Genomic DNA, 17,710 nt, shown 5'->3' on the forward strand with positions numbered 1-17,710 from the left:
TCAATGATAAATCAACAACGTTAGCCGTCCATCGGTTTCAAAACATTGACTATTACCCATTAAGATGTCCGTCATTTGAAATGATAGAAGTAGACATGAGAACTGATTATGGAGAGAATATTATGTTTAAGTTAAACAAATCAGTCAAAAAACTTCATTTCATACTCAAACATGACACGAAGTAACATATACCTAAATTACTACTTGAACCAAACCGGAAGTGGTCTTACCGGAAGTGGTCTTAGTCACTTCCGGGGACCAGTATTTCAGAGAGGAAATGGTCTCGGAAGCATTTTTAAAAGCTTAATAAGATTTATAACACCAGTTTTTAAGCCGGTTGAAAAAGCATTAGGAAGAGAAGCCCTAAGAACTGGGTCCAAAATAGCTGGTGATTACATTGCGGGTAGAAACCTAAAAGAGTCTCTGAAATCTAATTTGAGTGAAGCTGGAGCAAATTTATTACAAAAAGTGAGTCAACACTTGTCACAACCGCAAACTGGTTCGGGTCGCCGTAGAAAGCTGAAGAATAGAAATCGAAGCATAAAGAAAAATCGAACCAAGACTGACTTTTTGGACTAAAAAACAATAAACATGGTTGAGGGTATGATGTCAGAACTGGATTTATTCGCGGTACCACCGGCGAATTACAATGTAGAAAATAGTGACTACGTGATTTACAAACCTTTAGCATCAATTTCGGATCAAGGCCCTATTGAGTTCTTTGTTCCTGGATCTAATGATCTCTATACGGACTTGGCTAAAACATTGCTACAAGTTAGAGTAAAATTACTCAAAGATGATGGTTCTGCTTTAACTGCTCTAGAAACGGACGTGGGTCCTGTAAATTTGTTACACGCCGCTCTGTTTAATCAAGTAGATGTGTTTTTCGGAGATACTCAAGTTAACACTTCGACAAACGCTTATCCGTATTTCGCATTCTTTGAAACGCATCTAAATTACGGTGACAGTGCAAAAAATTCCTATCTATCTGCAAAAATGTACTACAAAGATAATCCAGTAGATGCCGCAAAAATGTTTTTAGCTGCGAATAAAAATGATAACAATGGTATGTTGAAAAGGAAAAATCGCGTAGCCCTCTCAAACCCCGTTGATATGATCGGTGATTTACATCTTGATGTGTGTCGAATGGACAAGTTTCTTTTAAATAACGTAGATGTTAGGTTTCGATTCATAGTGTCAGTAAACGAATTTGCTATTATCTCAACAATAGCAAATCAAAAATTTAAATTTAAAATATTAGACGTAACCCAGGTAGCAAATACACGTGTAAGACACGTTTTTTTTTCGCAGATAGAAACACGTGAGTGGGCACGTATTTATTAAGGTGACTATGTCACCGTTATTCACGTGTTTTAACACGTAGATTTCACGTGTTTTCAACGTGACTAGACCCAATCGTAACACGTGTATGTCACGTTAAATAAGAGTGTTGTTTATATTTTAGACACGTGCTTAAACGTGGTTTTTCCGTTCAAAGAAACAACATTTACACGTTTAAACAACGTGATATATTCGTGTCAATTATTCAGTACCCCTCTACCGCCCCCCCCAAATGCATTCTAGACACATTTAATATAGGCTTATTCCAACAATGTAGAATAATTGTAGAAAAAACAATTTTTTTTTCAATTTTAAGTTTATTTTTTCTCAGTGAAAATGGTTTAATTGCATACAAATGTTTTGTAGTTGTAGGTAGCGCGTCAGCTAAGACTTCACGGGTCAGTCAAACCCACTCCCTTGCTCTTCGACATTCTTTTCTTTGCTTGTTTTAGCCACTCCTTTATTATATTTTCCACCTCTGCCTCTTCAACCTTTTTGAAGTTATTATTGGCTCTTACAGCGCCTAATTGATAGAAATTATATTAGAATGCGACTTCAAAATTATGACCAAAAGAACTTACATATAACCGCATCTTTGGCAGTTAGTACATGGAAAGGTTTTTTATCTTTACCCTTCCAATTAAATTGTTCTGCTAAACTATCATGCATGAGTTTTCCCAAAACTCTACGCGTAGCATCACCGACGTCTCGTCCACCCAAACCTCCAAGATACGAGATCTAGAAATTTAAACAAAACATAAATGATGCATTTCTGTTAGCTGAAGTGTGTATCAAGAGTAAGCCTCGTGGGACTTAAGAAGTTAGGTAGTCGGCACACTAATTATAAGTCTCGTTCTTGGCAAAATTGCTTATTTTAATATTTTACCAATTTGAGCTGATTATCTTTATCTTTAATAAATATCTCCAAGTTTTCCAATGATTCAATGGATTTGCGTGGTAAGTTTAGATTATCAACGTCTAATTTAGAGCTCTTTGGTTCCTTTTCAACCAGAAGCTTGTTAATCATTCTTCCGTTGCTGTTAAGTTGGTGTTTAATCAACTCAAGTTCTCTGAATACTTTTTCAATTACTTTATCAGACACTGAAAAAATAAAATTAGTGAAATTTCCGCCTGGTAACTATTATTAAAGATTAAATATAGTTAAATTTACTCTGGTTTTTGTTTTGGGATGAGGTAAGTCCACTATTAGAATAAGCATTAGCAGTCTTACAAAAATTATTTCTATTATCAGAGTTTAGACTAGATGTCGATGAGCCTCGAGATCCTAGGTTAAACACTTAGTTTTAATTTATTGATGAATAAAAATAGAATTCAATTCCATTCAACAACTCCAAATTGCATACCATTTTTTCTACTAAAGTTAGGACTAGATATTATTACGTCATTTCTATAGTTAGACATTTGCGTAGAATTGCGGTTTTCAGACGAAGGAAAGGAAACTCTATCTTCCTGACTAAAGAGTGACGGTGACGATGGAGTCTTTGCGTTAGCTGGATCATCTGTTCCTAATATAATTTGAAATACGTCATTTTTTTCTAATTCAAAACCAAACTGGCCATTAAAGGGATAGTATACATACGAGTTGCATGCAATGAGGATTCGGGGCTATCAAACAAATTCTCATCCAATCCTTTTCTTTCGTTCAAGCTTCGAGAAACAGGGCAATTGCTTTTAGGCAGATTTTCAGTAACTGTGAAGAACGATTTGATTAATTTGATGTTAAATAGAATTGTTCAAAAATTAACCAGGGCATTACAAGTTCCTGATGGGAATTGTGGAGCTTTAGGATATGGACTGGGCCTTTAGAGTTTGAAATTATTGATTCTAGAATTAGTACAGCAACGCATTTAGAATATTAATTAACAATATAGCTTAATTTTTTAAAACATACTACCTTCGCTGCTATCGTCATCGTTGATTATTTTATCTTTCAGACCTCTATTAACTCCTCTTTTGCGTTTTCTGTTTAAGACTCTATCTCTTATTTCACTATCAGTGACATCAGTGGCCACATCCGATATAAATTCACTTTCCTGTGCCTTTTTCTCCGCTTATTTATAGTTGTCTAATAAAAGAAAACAAAATATAAAACTTGACTTCACTTCAGCAATCTCTGTAAACATACCTGTTGTATAGAATATTCTTCTAACTCCATACTTCTTCCACGATGCGGTTGGCTTATCAGATTTTATAATAGCTTTGATTATCCTGTCATTAGAGCGATATGGGGGCCAAAAACAGTTTTTCTTGACCCATCCATCCAAACTTTATTAATAACTGCACATTCTGTTTCCCCATTGGATGTTTGCTCAGAAAACTCAACAACCATAAACATAGTAAAGTCAAATGAGTGACTCTTACCCTGAAATAAAGAATATTATAGTAAGTTTCATATTTTGAACACAATTAAAGGCTTGGAAATTTCTCAATTAAACAGGCAATTAAAAACACACTCGCAAACGTCTGTCATGCAAACAGTTGTAACTAGTTAACACTACTAGTTGTAGACATATTCAAACGTTCTATACTCGAGCATCACAACGCTAATCTTAAACTCAGATGCAAAATAGATAATAGAGGTTTTACTGACCTGAACAGTCAGTTTTTGTGCAGTAGTGGAACTGATACGCCAGAAATATTTGATTCTGACATAAAGTAGCATTTATTGTTGAATAGATTTGCTGATCAGGCTTTTAGATTTGACAGTTTTGATACTTTCTCAATGCCAAAATTTGAAGAAGCACAGGGATACGTATAGGCATCATTAACTTCTTTGTAATATTTTCCAATGAAATAGATAGCTTCATTGGCTTTCACTATGTTGTGAATTTGAATCACTTCAATTTACAACAGTTGTCACCAGATTTAATTGTTAAAGTAAAACCATTTATAAGTAATTTCTTATACTGAACACCGTCACAGTCCTGGAGTGTTGGTCCATAATTGTGCTCGTATTTAGCTATAATATGGTTTGGATCTAATATTTCCTCTTTCCTTTCACTGTCCTGAAGCTCTGCAAGTCTGTTTATAATTTGCTGTAATGGTTTGCTAGGGCTTCGAACTAGTTTCTTAAGTTTTCCGAGATAGGACTCAAACGCAAAAGCCGAAAATTTATCAAGTCCACCGTAGAGTCGGACGTGCTCAGAAATATGAAGGAGATTATGAATGTTATAAACATAGATACCCTTCCCATACAACTTCTTAGCGCTACTGACAAATAATTCGAGGAGTGTTTCGGCGTAGTTGATTTTTTCTTCTTCTGGGCTCTCTTTACACAATAAATACATTGCAGAGTGCAACAACTGAAAGTGGTCTACTAAATTGTCTGGCAAAATCCCCCGAAAAACATAAAACCCTGTATACAAAAGAAACTGCCTAAACTCAGTAGCCTTCCATCTGTCTATTTCGCTTAAACTTCTAGGTTTGCGTGAAAATTATACGGGAGTTTCACAAGAGATTTTCAATAATTTGGCTTAAAGTTGATCAATTATAAAAGACTTTTGTTTCACCATGGATTTGGGCTTCATTAAGCTCATGATTATTCGGCGTGTGCATCCCAAACAAACTAAGTGCATGTAATCTATAGGAACCCCTGATATCATATTAATTGGCAGGTCTAATAAGGGAGTATTTGTATCTTCTGCGTGGTGCTGTTTTTGAGATTTTGTTCTAAAACTATTGTCAGTTCTAAGACGAGACTTTAGTTCGTTAAATATTACTTTATCCTGGTAACCCCCTTTCTGCTCGCAGTAGTCACATCCATAATAACCATTATGTTTTTTTACGCATTTTAAATAAGCTTTAGCTGGAGCATCGCACACAAAGGGGCCTAGCTTGATATGATACAAAATGTGTTTCCATGTTAAACCCTCATTTGAAAGATTTAAAGATTCGGTTATAAACTTATCTAGGTATATTTTTAAAGGTTTCGGCTTCCCAGTGCCATAAAACAATCCCACTACGAATGGTTTTGTGTCTACAGTTTCCAAGCAACGAGCAAGAATGGGCTAAAACTGACTATTAGAACTTTTAAATATTGGAACCCTATCTATATTAAATGACAAAGTTAGAGAGACAGTTTGGTTTCACATCCAAGACTTAAGTTTCCCCAGTAACCCATACGCTATTCCGATATGAAAATATTCTCCATTTTCTAGAGTATCAAGCTTAATAGCTATCTGGCTTTTTAAATTTAGTACAGTTCTGCAATCCATAGGCAGAGAAGTGTGAAACGGTTTCAAGATTTTCAGTAACCCATTGAATGCTGCATGGCTAACACCAAACTCTAAACTCCAACCTTTCAACGCGTCTCTTAAACTATCATCATTTTCACTCGAGCTAGAACTCCATAAATATTCGTCGCCGTCCGACTCATAACTAGAAAAGTATTCGTGTCCCGAGACTGTTTTGAAGCTTTATTCAGAATCGTTTGAGGTGTCGTCAGAGCAATAGTCATTTTCAGTTTCATAATAATTGTGTTCAGAAAGTGGATTTTGACGTTGTTCTTCATGGTTGTTAATTCCATCCAAATTCACATTGTTCTGAAGATCAGCCATGTGATATCGTACGGCGGCCGTCACTTTTCGGAGTTTTTGTCGCTTTGATACGTCATACATAACGGATCTTTAGTTCTTCAAGATACCTCGAATATGGTAGAGGACTACTTTAGTATATCTTAATTTGAGCCATATAGTATTATATAAAAACGTCTTGGTTTGGACCAAGGCCGAAAAAACAAACGATATGTGTGAGGTTTATCAATTGACTGAAGTTTCAGATATTGAAATTTTTTCTAGTTATTTTTATACACTCAATCCTTAATCAATATTTAATTCAATCAACTGATTTTACTGTTAATCGACCTAGTCCCTCTAAATTAATTGAAAAAATTACATATCTACGCTTTTTCAAGAGCAATTACATTTTCCGAAAACATTCTATCGTGAAATTAATTTATCATGTTGAGGATACAGTATTGAATATTTGAAATGTTCTACTGGGTGTCTAAAACAAGCAAGCGAACTTTGGCATAACTCGAATGGAAAATGTAAATATTTGATCGTGGATGCCAAACAAGGGTGTTGCGCGAATTTATACATTTAATTTCGTATATCGAAATGCTACATTTCTATTGTCGCCTCTTTGATGGTAAAGTTGCACTGGAACTTCCTTTTCCGTACTTAAGAATTTCTTGGTCATAACTCAGTCTATGGTAATATTGGCTGAGTGTGTTGCGACGGCTCAGATGACCCATACACTGAAACCACTGGTGATTATAAAATGCCATATATTGGGAAAATAGAGGAAGGGAGGGGGTGTCGGAGTTAAATGTGACCTTCTTGGCATAACTAGTAATGAATGATTTGTTTAACCATATTATTTCCAAGGGAAATGAATATAACAAGTCTGAGAAGTATTTCTGTTTATGTGATCTTTACCCTTTACCACACAGGATAAACTTTGTTGCTTTGTCTTAAGTAGACGACATTCACTCTAAACGACAGTCTTATCAACAACTTAAAACAGATTTAAACTTCTTTTGGTGCAAACTTGAAAATTTGTCAAGCCAGCAACAATTAAAACTATGTCGGTCAAGATGCTCACAAGTTAGTGAGTATCGACACGAAATCCCTTCATGGAAAAGGTACTAATTAGTCTCTAAATTTAATTAAATATTATAACTTAGTATAAGGGATTTAATTGTGAAAAAGAAACGAAAATTGAATTTGCCACTACTTTTAATTTTTACAAACTTTTCAAAAAATGAGTTTTCCTCCATGAAAATGGTACCAATTAGTGTCTAAAATTAGTTAAGTATTATTAATAATTATTATTTACCGTTTTCATAGGATTTTATGGGAAAAAAAGACAAAAATTAAATTTGCCACTACTTTTACCAACGTCTCCAGAAATGAGTTTTCCTCCATGGAAATGGTACCAATTAGTGTCTAAAATTAATTAAGTATTATTACTAATTATTATTTACCGTTTTCATAGGATTTTATGGGAAAAAAGACAAAAATTAAATTTGCCACTACTTTTAAAACAACTCCAGAAATGAGTTTTCCTCCATGAAAATGGTACAAATTAGTGTCTACAATTAATTAAATATTATTTCTAATTATTATTTACCGTTTTCATAGGATTTTATGGGAAAAAAGGAAAAAATTAAATTTCCCACTACTTTTAAAACAACTCCAGAAATGAGTTTTCCTCCATGGAAATGGTACCAATTAGACACTAATATTAATTAAGTATTATTACTAATTATTATTTACCGTTTTCATAGGATTTAATGGGGAAAAAAGGCAACAATTAAATTTGCCACTACTTTTAAAAACAACTCCAGAAATGAGTTTTCCTCCATGGAAATGGTACCAATTAGTGTCTAAAATTAATTAAATATTATTTCTAATTATTATTTACCGTTTTCATAGGATTTTATGGGAAAAAAAGGCAAAAATTAAATTTGCCACTACTTTTACAACAACTCCAGAAACGAGTTTTCCTCCATGGAAATTGTACCAATTAGTGTTTAAAATTAATTAAATATTATTACTAATTATTATTTACCGTTTTCATATGATTTTATGGGAAAAAAAACAAAAATTAAATTTGCCACTACTTTTAAAACAACTCCAGAAATGAGTTTTCCTCCATGAAAATGGTACCAATTAGTGTCTAAAATTAATTAAATATTATTACTTATTATTATTTACCGTTTTAATAGGATTTTATGGGAAAAAAAGGCAAAAATTAAATTTGCCACTACTTTTACAACAACTCCAGAAATGAGTTTTCCTCCATGGAAATGGTACCAATTAGTGTCTCAATTAATTAAATATTATTACTAATTATTATTTACCGTTTTCATAGGATTTTATGGGAAAAAACACAAAAATTAAATTTGCCACTACTTTTACAACAACTCCAGAAACGAGTTTTCCTCCATGGAAATGGCACCAATTAGTCTCTAAAATTAATTAAATATTATTACTAATTATTATTTACCGTTTTCATAGGATTTTATGGGAAAAAACACAAAAAATCGATTTTGCGGATCATATGCCTATTTGTTTGCGGAAATGATTAAAAAATTACATGATAAATTGCTTGAATTTTTAAGAAATGTTATACAATGAAGTTCATTTGAAATATTTTCAATTTGTAAAAGTAGCATTTCATAATGAATTAAACACCGCCATAACAACCCAAAAATATTTTAGTTAAATTCACAATAAACCCAAAAAGTTATGTATTATTGTTTTGGCTTCAAGTGATCCAAACAGCTTTAGATAATACAGTTAAATAACCTTGTGTAGAAAGTGTACCGTTTGAGACCTGTTCAGGATTTTGTGAGATATTTCACACAATTACAACTTGAGAATTTTCGATAATTGACGAATCTCATACAAATGTATGTTAAAACGCACAGACAAGATTTCATTAAGTAACTGTCATTGCGTTTCCTTCTAAAACCGAAAGTACAGTGGTCGTTTTTGTACACTCCACTGGGTTATGTTACTCTGTTTTACAGAGGCGAGTCGCGTTTACGAATGATGCACTATATAAATAAGTGCATTGTTGATCACAAAAAATTAATCTAATAATTTCTGTCGATTTGCGATTCACTAGACAATTATTACTGCACATGTCATAGTTCACATTCCTCTGTCTTCATGTAGTTGCACAGTGCACTGTTTTGATGCAAGTTATTCAACTTCTTATTTTTAAAAGTTAATTGTAGCTCGTTTTTCGTGTTTCAAACATTTCATCTAATAATTTCTGTGGAATTGCGATTCACTAGACAATTGTTACTGCACATGTCGTTAACATTACTTTAATTGCAGCGCGCTTCGTGTGTTACAAACGTGGCACAACACATTTTCTTGGTCTTTACTCGAGGTGTTGTTTTCATTAACTTCGAAGCATCCGCGTAAATGTTTCCTCCGTAGTTTTTAATATATTTAATTTTTTGGGTTATAAAATATTTTATCTTACAACTAACAGAAAAATGTTTTAAAAGTGAATGGTTGCTATGACAGTGTTAATTACTAATTAATACCTAGCTCAATAAGAAATATTTTATATAGTCAACCGTTACATAATTATTTCTTAATTATAGCTATTTTACTCCTTAGTTTTACGCCATTTCTCATTTACACCTTTTTCAACAAAGTTGATGAGCATAATGATGTCATTGACCTAACTTAATGAGTTAAGAATTTCAAGCCACAGCCACGGATTAGTGTAACAATTTATATTATAACCTAAACTTTTTGAAAAAAAAAATAAAAATAAAAATACATAAGATTATAATATTAAAGTACAGTTAAAAAACCATGATACCATTTACCCAAAAAATAAAACATAAAACAAATAATATTAAAATAAAAAAAAGTGGGGTTTTCTGTATGTGTGGCTGAGTGGCAAAAAGTGGTAAAATTTCGTATCTAATTTAAAAATTTGTTATTTGGCCTAGGCCGTATATATTACCACTTGACAAAATGTATTGGGACACGAGCCTTAATATACGTGTCTACTTTACCCAAAGTAGATATATTTACAAGTTCCTTTGAAAGAAAGGGCAGTTTGATACACGTAACTTTAAATATTCCTTTCACAGGTACGGTTGGTCTTAATTGCGGTCCGAACACTAGGTTTATAGGCATGTAGGTTAGTAAACTTTGCCGCCTGTTGGTTTATATAAAAATTTAAGCCATGGCGCCAAAGGTGCCAACATTTGCTTTAAAAGGACCTTATACCAAAACAGAAAATTATAATTTAAGGTCTCTTTGAAGGTAGCCTGTGGGTCTGTAAAAGAAATAACAGATTTACAATTTTTAAATCGAAGTTTGAATAGATACAAACAAATATATTTCTAGTAATTGCATTGAACAAAATTAAGTCAATAATAATTTATAGTTTATCTTCTGGTATTTTTATAGTGCACTGGTTATATTTTTCAACCATGTGATAAATCCATCTACGACCCTTGTTGCTTTCAAGGGTGTGCCAATTTCCTGGACGTTTCTTTCTTAAAAGGTAGTAAAAATATATGAGTACAAACAAACCACAATCCCAGCTATTATTTTGAAGGGGTATGTTTTCACGATAGTAACATGTTTTAAAATTCAGTTCCATTCCAAAGTGTTGATTACCAATTTGTCTCATTTTCTCAAAGTGCTTGTCTAACGTTTCACTATCAGTGCCTCCGGTATCATTTTCAGTTCGTGGTATAGAATCAAAAATTATCAACATACCACATTTAATTAGCCCTAACATCCAATGATCGTTACGTCCTGGAGATCTTGGCAACAGAATAGCGATAGCCATCATACTCCGTTTGCGTAGTTGAGTGTCATTTTGTTCTTTAAGATAATTAAAAACCAGATTGTTGCCCGCTTCACTGTCAGGTAAAAACATAAATTGGTAAATAGTAGATGTTAGAATGATGAAATCATGTTCCCTTTGAAGGAATTGCATTAAAACAAACATGCATTTGGCCAAGCACTCATCATCGATGTATTTTTCAGGCAAAGCGTTTCCAAAAAAGTGGAATTTCTGAAATTATTCTGACACCTTGATTCACATTCAAATAATTCAAGATCGATAGTTTTTTCAGAACAATATAAGTCACGCTCCATGGTATCTTTTTTTAAATTACATTTCATAGCGTTAGTTTTAATATTGCAATCTGGTTCTTCATTTTGCTGATCCAACTTGGAATCTTCGCCGTCATGACTGAAATCTTGAACATTTTCTCTTGAAGAAACATTTAGAATAATAGAATTTCTAATAGGAGTTGACGTTGTCTTTGGTTTACTTCTTTTTACAAAAAATGTTGCTGTGTTTTTATCATCTGTAGGTTTGCAACGCTTTCTATTTCGTTTTAATTCATTTAGGTGGTAATGAACATTTCTTTCCTCTCCGTTTTCGATATGTTTTTCTTCAATTGCATCTCTGAAGAGCTCAGCCGCTTTGATGTGGTAGCAACTTGTGGCGTGATTGCACGTACAATAATCTTGATCCAAGTTGACTAAATACAGTTTATCTCCAATAGGATTACGTACCAAATAGCACTTGGTAGTCCCTTCGTAGCTAACTCTATCGTTTTCAATGCACAATAAAGCCATAGCAATTTCAGAATTTACCAAATCATTTCGGATATTGGAAGGACAAGGACTTATTCAAATATCATTAATGGCACTGGATCGGGGTTCTCCGTCGTAGGTCCTTGAAATCCATGGAAATGTATTTTACACAGTTGACTGGACTATGTAACATCTGCAATAAAAAAAGTTTGGTCGTCCACATGCTGATACCCATCTTTTATACTTTTCTAGTTCAGTTATTTGTGACGGAAAACGCACAAAACCAACATCCAAGGAAAAAACTGTTTTCTTTTTGGATTTTGCATTTCTCATACGAGACCCATAACAGCAACGATATCTTGAGCTTGGCATTATTTTAGAAATCGCGGATAACCACAAACTTGCCAATAGAAATTTTCATAGACTATAATGCCGATTGAAGTACTATGTTTTAACGCACGTGGTAAATAAAATTGGCATATTTCACCATATACATAAGCTTGATCGGAATCGCGAGCCAGACTTTGCTGTGTTCAAGGTTAATTGACGCGAGGTGCGTGATCCGCGTATTTTAAACTTGCGTTCCCTTTGAGGTTTAGACAATCCCGTTAATAAGTATTTAATAGTTGCCATAACTCATAGAAGGTTACCCGCAACTTTTTAGACTTCGTCACGATCGTTGTTATTTTCGCGAAACCATTGCCTCATACCCTTGCCGAAATCGCGGTTCGAATTTCAAGACTTGTTTAAGTACCGTAATAAGTTGTAAGATTTCCTCGCATCTCTTATTTGTATACTATTATAAGATTCCCTCGAGTCTCTTACTTGTACACTATTGTAAGCATCCCTGGAGTCTCTTACTTGTATACTATTGTAAGATTCCCTCGAGTCTCTTACTTGTACACTATTGCAAGATTCCCTCGAGTCTCTTACTTGTACACTATTGTAAGATTGCCTCGAGTCTCTTACTTGTATATAATTGGAAGATTCCCTCCATTTTCTGTTGTTTAATTGCAAATTGCAAAAAAAAAACAAGGAAAAAACTATGCTGGTATGAATCTATAAAAAAGGACTATAAAACCAAAATCATGACGAGATAGACATTGGAAATTGACATTGTAATTTTTAGTTACAAGTGCTTCCAGAAAACTGTTAAGATATGTCCTTATTGGACCTATAGTTTTCAATTGTCTTGAAAGAGCGATTTGAAATTTAAATCTACGTACACATTTCACGTATTAATTTTTCGAGCTTTCAGCTCATCATAGGCAGTATTTGTCGACCGCATTTGTTATTTATTATTCTGATATATAGAGATTCGTCAATATTTATTCCAGTGTACCCAGAAACAAAGACTAAATGAAAAGATAAAAATAATATATTAATGGGGCCCCGTAATATAAGTTGAAATATCTTTTATTTGAGAGAACTACTTTTTATGGCGTTATACACGTTTTTTGGTAATCCAATTTTGCCTCTCTGTCCCAGAGCTGTGTATTTCCCCAGTAACGGAAACGGGTACAAACTGTCTAAAATTTTGCGAATCATTTTTTGGTGTCTTTCATGCTCATCATTTTGATAATTAACAACTGATCTTCAGGAACCATAACACCGCTACCTTCAACCAGTTCAACCTAGAATAATTAGACGTTAAAACTATTTTCTAACACTGTTTAGTTGTTTAAAAAAATTCAACTAACCTTTTTATATGCATTTTTCCTCATTTCATAAGCTGGAACCTAAAATAATTGTGTTTTGTTTTTCATTATTTAGTGACGAAAGAAACTCAATGCTTAATTAAAGAACGTCATAACATTATCATTCGCCAACCATTTTCTATTAATTGAGTTACATACCTCATTTGGATAATTTGAAACCTCATAAGTGGTTACTTTTTTGGCCAAATTCAAAAATCCTTCTAAAAATTGTATATTTGCCGGTGTTGCTAAAAGTTATTTTAAAATATTTTTAATCACTGATTTCATAAATAACTTAAAAACTTTTATCGATGAATAATTTGCATACCTGTGGCAAGAAACGAAGCTACCTCTTTCGCAACTTCATTTAAATTATCTGATTCATAATTATTTGATCTAAAAGAACCAATATCATAAGTTTATAAGATATATTCTATTAGTGGGACACTTCCTATACTTCATAATGTTAAGCTGCTACTGAGACCTTGTTCGAGAACGACACTAAAATTGATTACACGCGGTTTTGCAGTCCATCTCCTTATTTAGTCTCACCAAAGTGTTGGGCAGCGCCTAACCCGACGTCGCTTTACGAGTATCGATGACGTTCATCTATGTCACTACACGACCAAGTCTTAGTAACATGTGGAACACTTGTGTAACATATCTTATGATATCATATAAAATAGTTTCTCTCCAAAGATAACGTAGTAAATTTATTATAGTCGTTTGTGCATACTCATTGTTACGTCCTACACTTTTTCTGGCATCTGCATTATTTTCTCGAACATCTGCAGTATTTTCTCGAACATTTGAAGTATTTTCTCGAACATCTGCAGTATTATCATCTGTCTCGGGCATTATAGAAAATCGTTCAATTTATCTTCATTAAATTTCTTTAGAACTGTCATTCGTTAATTTACTTACTTTTCATCATTTCTATTGAACTATTCCTTCTCAAATCTTCAAAATGTTTGGTAATATCGTCACCCATTTTGTTGGCAATTTTAGAGGATACATGATGTGAATTGTTAAATTGAATTATCTCCAAATTACTATGAAATAAGTTTTTAAGAACGTTTTGCTAAATAATTGTACCCGAGGCTTTCCTTGGGCATAGCACACATGGATCACTCGCCCGCCCGCCAATATTACGTCGCGGTCTGCCTTAATTGTCCTCTAATGATAACGAGGCATTTAAAACAATCTACCCTCACAGGAGATGTGACCCAAGTGGACCGAGTCAAAGGGCCAAATATTAATTTCTGTGCAAGTCAATACCATGATGGTGATTTTTGATTTTCATCCAGATCAGTGAGAGTATGATCCAAATCTTGTAACTGAGTTAAATTAATTATTTTCTGTTAGAGCCTTTTACTAGAAACTTAATTGTATCACAATGAATTACCATTTTATCAGAATCTTTTAAAGGATTCTCATTTACTGGCACAACCTGGGGTCCCGTAAGTAGAGAAAGGGGTGCATTATCATCCCACAAACTATTTAAATTCAACACAGCAGAGTTGACTACCTTTTCATTTTGAGTTTTGGCAGCATTCATCATTTTAGTCTTCTTAGCAGGTGGCCCTATTGATTTTTGTTTAGTTTGCTTTGCTAGTTCGATATTCCATCTCTGTTCCTCTTGATCAGGATTTCTATAGTTTTAATATATTTTTTTTTATCAAATGCAAATGATCACATATACATGGAGTAGAACCTTTCAAGTGTATGCCGCCCCCATCTAGAAGGGCCAAATATTAGACACTTAGACATTACTATACTTTTGGCGCATAGTGCGTGGTACTTTTCTAATTCGTGGTGGCCGGGTTCTATTCCTTAAGCATAGGAACGTTGTGTACAACGTGAGTTAAAAGGAGTGTAATATCAAAGCTGAACTGTGAGTTCCGAAGTCTTTATACTTGATGCACTCTCAATAGCAACTTGGCAATTCAGGGCGGTTCGTGCGTAGCTCCACCCCCTGCCGCCATTCTTATATGCTTTTTAAACAGAGTAGAAGCTAATTTAGCCCCACCCTTTGCCGCCATCTGGTATTCTTTTTAACACGAGTGGAAGCTAGGGTGACGTTGTATGACCTAGTACTGCCAAATTCCTATTCGGAACTCTGCGAACTCAGGTGTGAACAGAGATCCATAGTGTCTGCCCCACTCCCCAATACCTCTCTTTAAAATAAATTTTGAAAATGTAAAGAACTATAAAAATTTTACTTTAACTCAGCACGGCTAAAATTGTCTACAGAGCCCTAGATAACTAAAAAGCGACAAGCAGATCATACTTAACACCATTAATGGGCTTAGAACGAACAGATCAGTTTCGGTACAATATTGTGGTTAAATTATTCAATAATATTTTCAGAGAATGAAAATGCTCACCTTTTCCAATCTTTAAGACACGTACTCTTAATTTTGTTGATTTATATTTCAGTATAACCAATTTGTCAATCACCCGATCATTTGCTCCCACAAGTGAGATGGGTAGTTTTTGTACCTGATTTTTTTAATCCATAGGATTAAAATATGAGTGGAATCCATCTTCACACACGCGTTTTTAAGTTACGCTTAGTCATGAATATTTAACATGTTTTGTAAAGGTTTAAAAGCAAAAAATTATACGAAGAACTAAACTAAGTTAACCATTAAAAGAAAACTTTGAGTAGCTGCTCATAGCTGCCGCGCGCACATACACGAACTCGGTACTTCTCAAACTGAAATTCAAATGAAAAAGACGTTAAATCTGGGAGTTGACAAAATGCCGAGAAGTCGAACATTATTCTAAAATTCCATTGAGCCTTTCGGAAATGACTACGAAATAAGGTTGACCATGTCCAACCCGCGGTTTTCCAAACATCCATTAGCCCATAACCAAGGGGGCGGCCTTACGACCTTTCTCTTTTTCCGAGAAGTGAAGAGAAGGGGTTGAAAGATTACCACAGTAGATGGTACAGCATCGGACGCTACAATTTTCTGAATAGTTTCTGTTTCCAGTGAGAGAGTGGCCTTGCAAGGTCTCGTGAAGAACACGTGCGTGTCTTATAAAAAATTTTGATATTTACAGAAATAAAGTTCAACGAAATACGTTTTGAAAACTGCTTTAAATTAAATAATGTGCGCTTCTTTTTCGGATGATGACGAGGGTTCAGCTTGGTTAGGAAAGGCAATAAAGTATATTGCTTTATATGCTTTTGAACTAATTACGCGAAATCTTTAGAAAGAAAATTTAAAAATGAGGAAACTATTGGACAAAGTTGAGACCTTGCACAACAGCGAATTTAGGGGTACTACTTTTTTACTCTTTGCAATTTCGCCTATTAAAAATAGCGTAATGAAGATATGTTTGCTCTTATAGAGCATAGAATTACAGTTTCTCGGTTAAATGATCAAATTCGAATTCTGAAACGGGAAAACCGTGACAAAGAAGAAAACATTAAACGCGATAACATTTCTATTGATGGTACGAACGTAGATAAATTAATTTTACGTTGTTAATTGATCGCTTGATTCATAGCTTACAAGAAAACTATACAAGAACTTCAAGAAGAATTAAATAACGTCCGAAATGACTTAGATTCAACAAGAAATAATATTAAATGAAGAAAGTTAAGGTACAATTTGAAACCATAATTATTTTGATCTCGTATACAGGTGTTTGTGTTTAATTACCTCGAATTCGAACATTAGCTGTGTTGAAACTCAGACGGAAAGGAGTGGAGAGACGAAAAAACCTTCTATTGATTCACAAACTCAAACTGCTGAGCCTAGGAATCTTGAGGTTTTGAACACACATTCCAGCCCGCTATTCGATAGTCAGTATAGTATTAGATGCCAGATTGACAGTCTGGATGAGGGGCTCACAATTTCTACACATGTATTTGAATCTGACCAGGATGATTTTGAACTTGATCAACTTGTTTAAATTTCAAATCATTGTGTATTTTGTCATAAAATCTAACCCGTATATTAAACATTTTCTGTGGTAAAAACACTATCTTAGCCTCATTTTTTAAGAGGGTTGGAGTGAAAAGGGAAGGATACAAATTTAACAGGAACAGTTGCTCTTCCCACTAAAGGGGCCTCTTTTGTGGCTTCGCCCCACCCCACACATTCTTTTCTCACCCTCCTTGGCCACCTAGGTACATACATTTTGGCGCGAAAAATACCCACTGGCGAGTTACGACAAATACTATTACAAAAGCGAGAAGTCCTGCCAAAATCTACACTGCTGCCTTATATGCCTAGTTGTTGTTTTACCATCTATAAAAGCGATATGGAGAAAAATAAAAAACCCAAAAGAAATTATTCGACATATCTTAATGGATTAAAAGTCGTAGATAATTTACCTAAGTCCACGAGATATTACTATAACCTGACGTTAAAGCGCGAAAGAACTAACAAAGGTAATAAAAATTTTATATTTATAGAAAAAGACCACTTAGACCAGGGGTCAAACACTTTGTTAAAATCCTATACACTTAGACTAAAATATTAGTATAGCGATTTTAATCATTATTTTTAAATCTAAGAACCATTTACACAACAACAAGTG

The 17,710-nt window shown here is 33.9% G+C and overlaps 2 protein-coding genes and 1 long non-coding RNA gene across 4 annotated transcripts; 1 reads left to right on the top strand and 2 right to left on the bottom strand.

The window, feature by feature from the left end:
- The first annotated feature begins 591 nt into the window (after window positions 1-591).
- Window positions 592-1,410, top strand: LOC149673333 (uncharacterized). The gene is made up of 2 exons (XM_089840260.1): window positions 592-1,066; window positions 1,385-1,410. The coding sequence occupies exons 1-2, from the start codon at window positions 592-594 to the stop codon at window positions 1,408-1,410; spliced, it is 501 nt and encodes a 166-aa protein (XP_089696386.1).
- A 255-nt stretch (window positions 1,411-1,665) lies between these two features.
- Window positions 1,666-2,061, bottom strand: LOC149673334 (uncharacterized). The gene is made up of 2 exons (XR_016367148.1): window positions 1,923-2,061; window positions 1,666-1,864 (listed from the first exon to the last, which is right to left on the bottom strand). It is a non-coding gene; the product is annotated as an uncharacterized LOC149673334 (long non-coding RNA).
- An 8,212-nt stretch (window positions 2,062-10,273) lies between these two features.
- LOC149673335 (uncharacterized) lies at window positions 10,274-10,862 on the bottom strand. 2 transcript variants are annotated; one of them, XM_089840291.1, is made up of 2 exons: window positions 10,524-10,862; window positions 10,274-10,395 (listed from the first exon to the last, which is right to left on the bottom strand). In XM_089840291.1, the coding sequence occupies exons 1-2, from the start codon at window positions 10,858-10,860 to the stop codon at window positions 10,367-10,369; spliced, it is 366 nt and encodes a 121-aa protein (XP_089696417.1). In that variant the 5' UTR covers window positions 10,861-10,862; the 3' UTR covers window positions 10,274-10,366. The 2 variants fall into 2 exon arrangements, with proteins under 2 accessions (XP_089696417.1, XP_089696416.1); XM_089840290.1 differs by having other exon boundaries at window positions 10,274-10,399.
- Window positions 10,863-17,710: the final 6,848 nt, after the last annotated feature.

The sequence above is a fragment of the Phalangium opilio genome, unplaced genomic scaffold (genome assembly GCF_054372755.1).
Source record: "Phalangium opilio isolate 3A_F unplaced genomic scaffold, DU_Popi_V2 ptg000053l_1, whole genome shotgun sequence".
Classification (NCBI taxonomy): domain Eukaryota; kingdom Metazoa; phylum Arthropoda; class Arachnida; order Opiliones; family Phalangiidae; genus Phalangium; species Phalangium opilio.

What these genes read in the sequence shown, in the direction of transcription:
- LOC149673333 (XM_089840260.1), top strand. Translation starts at nt 592, where the DNA reads ATGGTTGAGGGTATGATGTCAGAACTGGATTTATTCGCGGTACCACCG. An exon ending in GAATAAAAATGATAACAATG is followed by an intron (nt 1,067 to 1,384) that starts GTATGTTGAAAA and finishes TTTAACACGTAG; the next exon opens with ATTTCACGTGTTTTCAACGT.
- LOC149673335 (XM_089840290.1), bottom strand. Translation starts at nt 10,860, where the DNA reads ATGTTTGTTTTAATGCAATTCCTTCAAAGGGAACATGATTTCATCATT. An exon ending in TGAGAAAATGAGACAAATTG is followed by an intron (nt 10,400 to 10,523) that starts GTAATCAACACT and finishes CTACCTTTTAAG; the next exon opens with AAAGAAACGTCCAGGAAATT.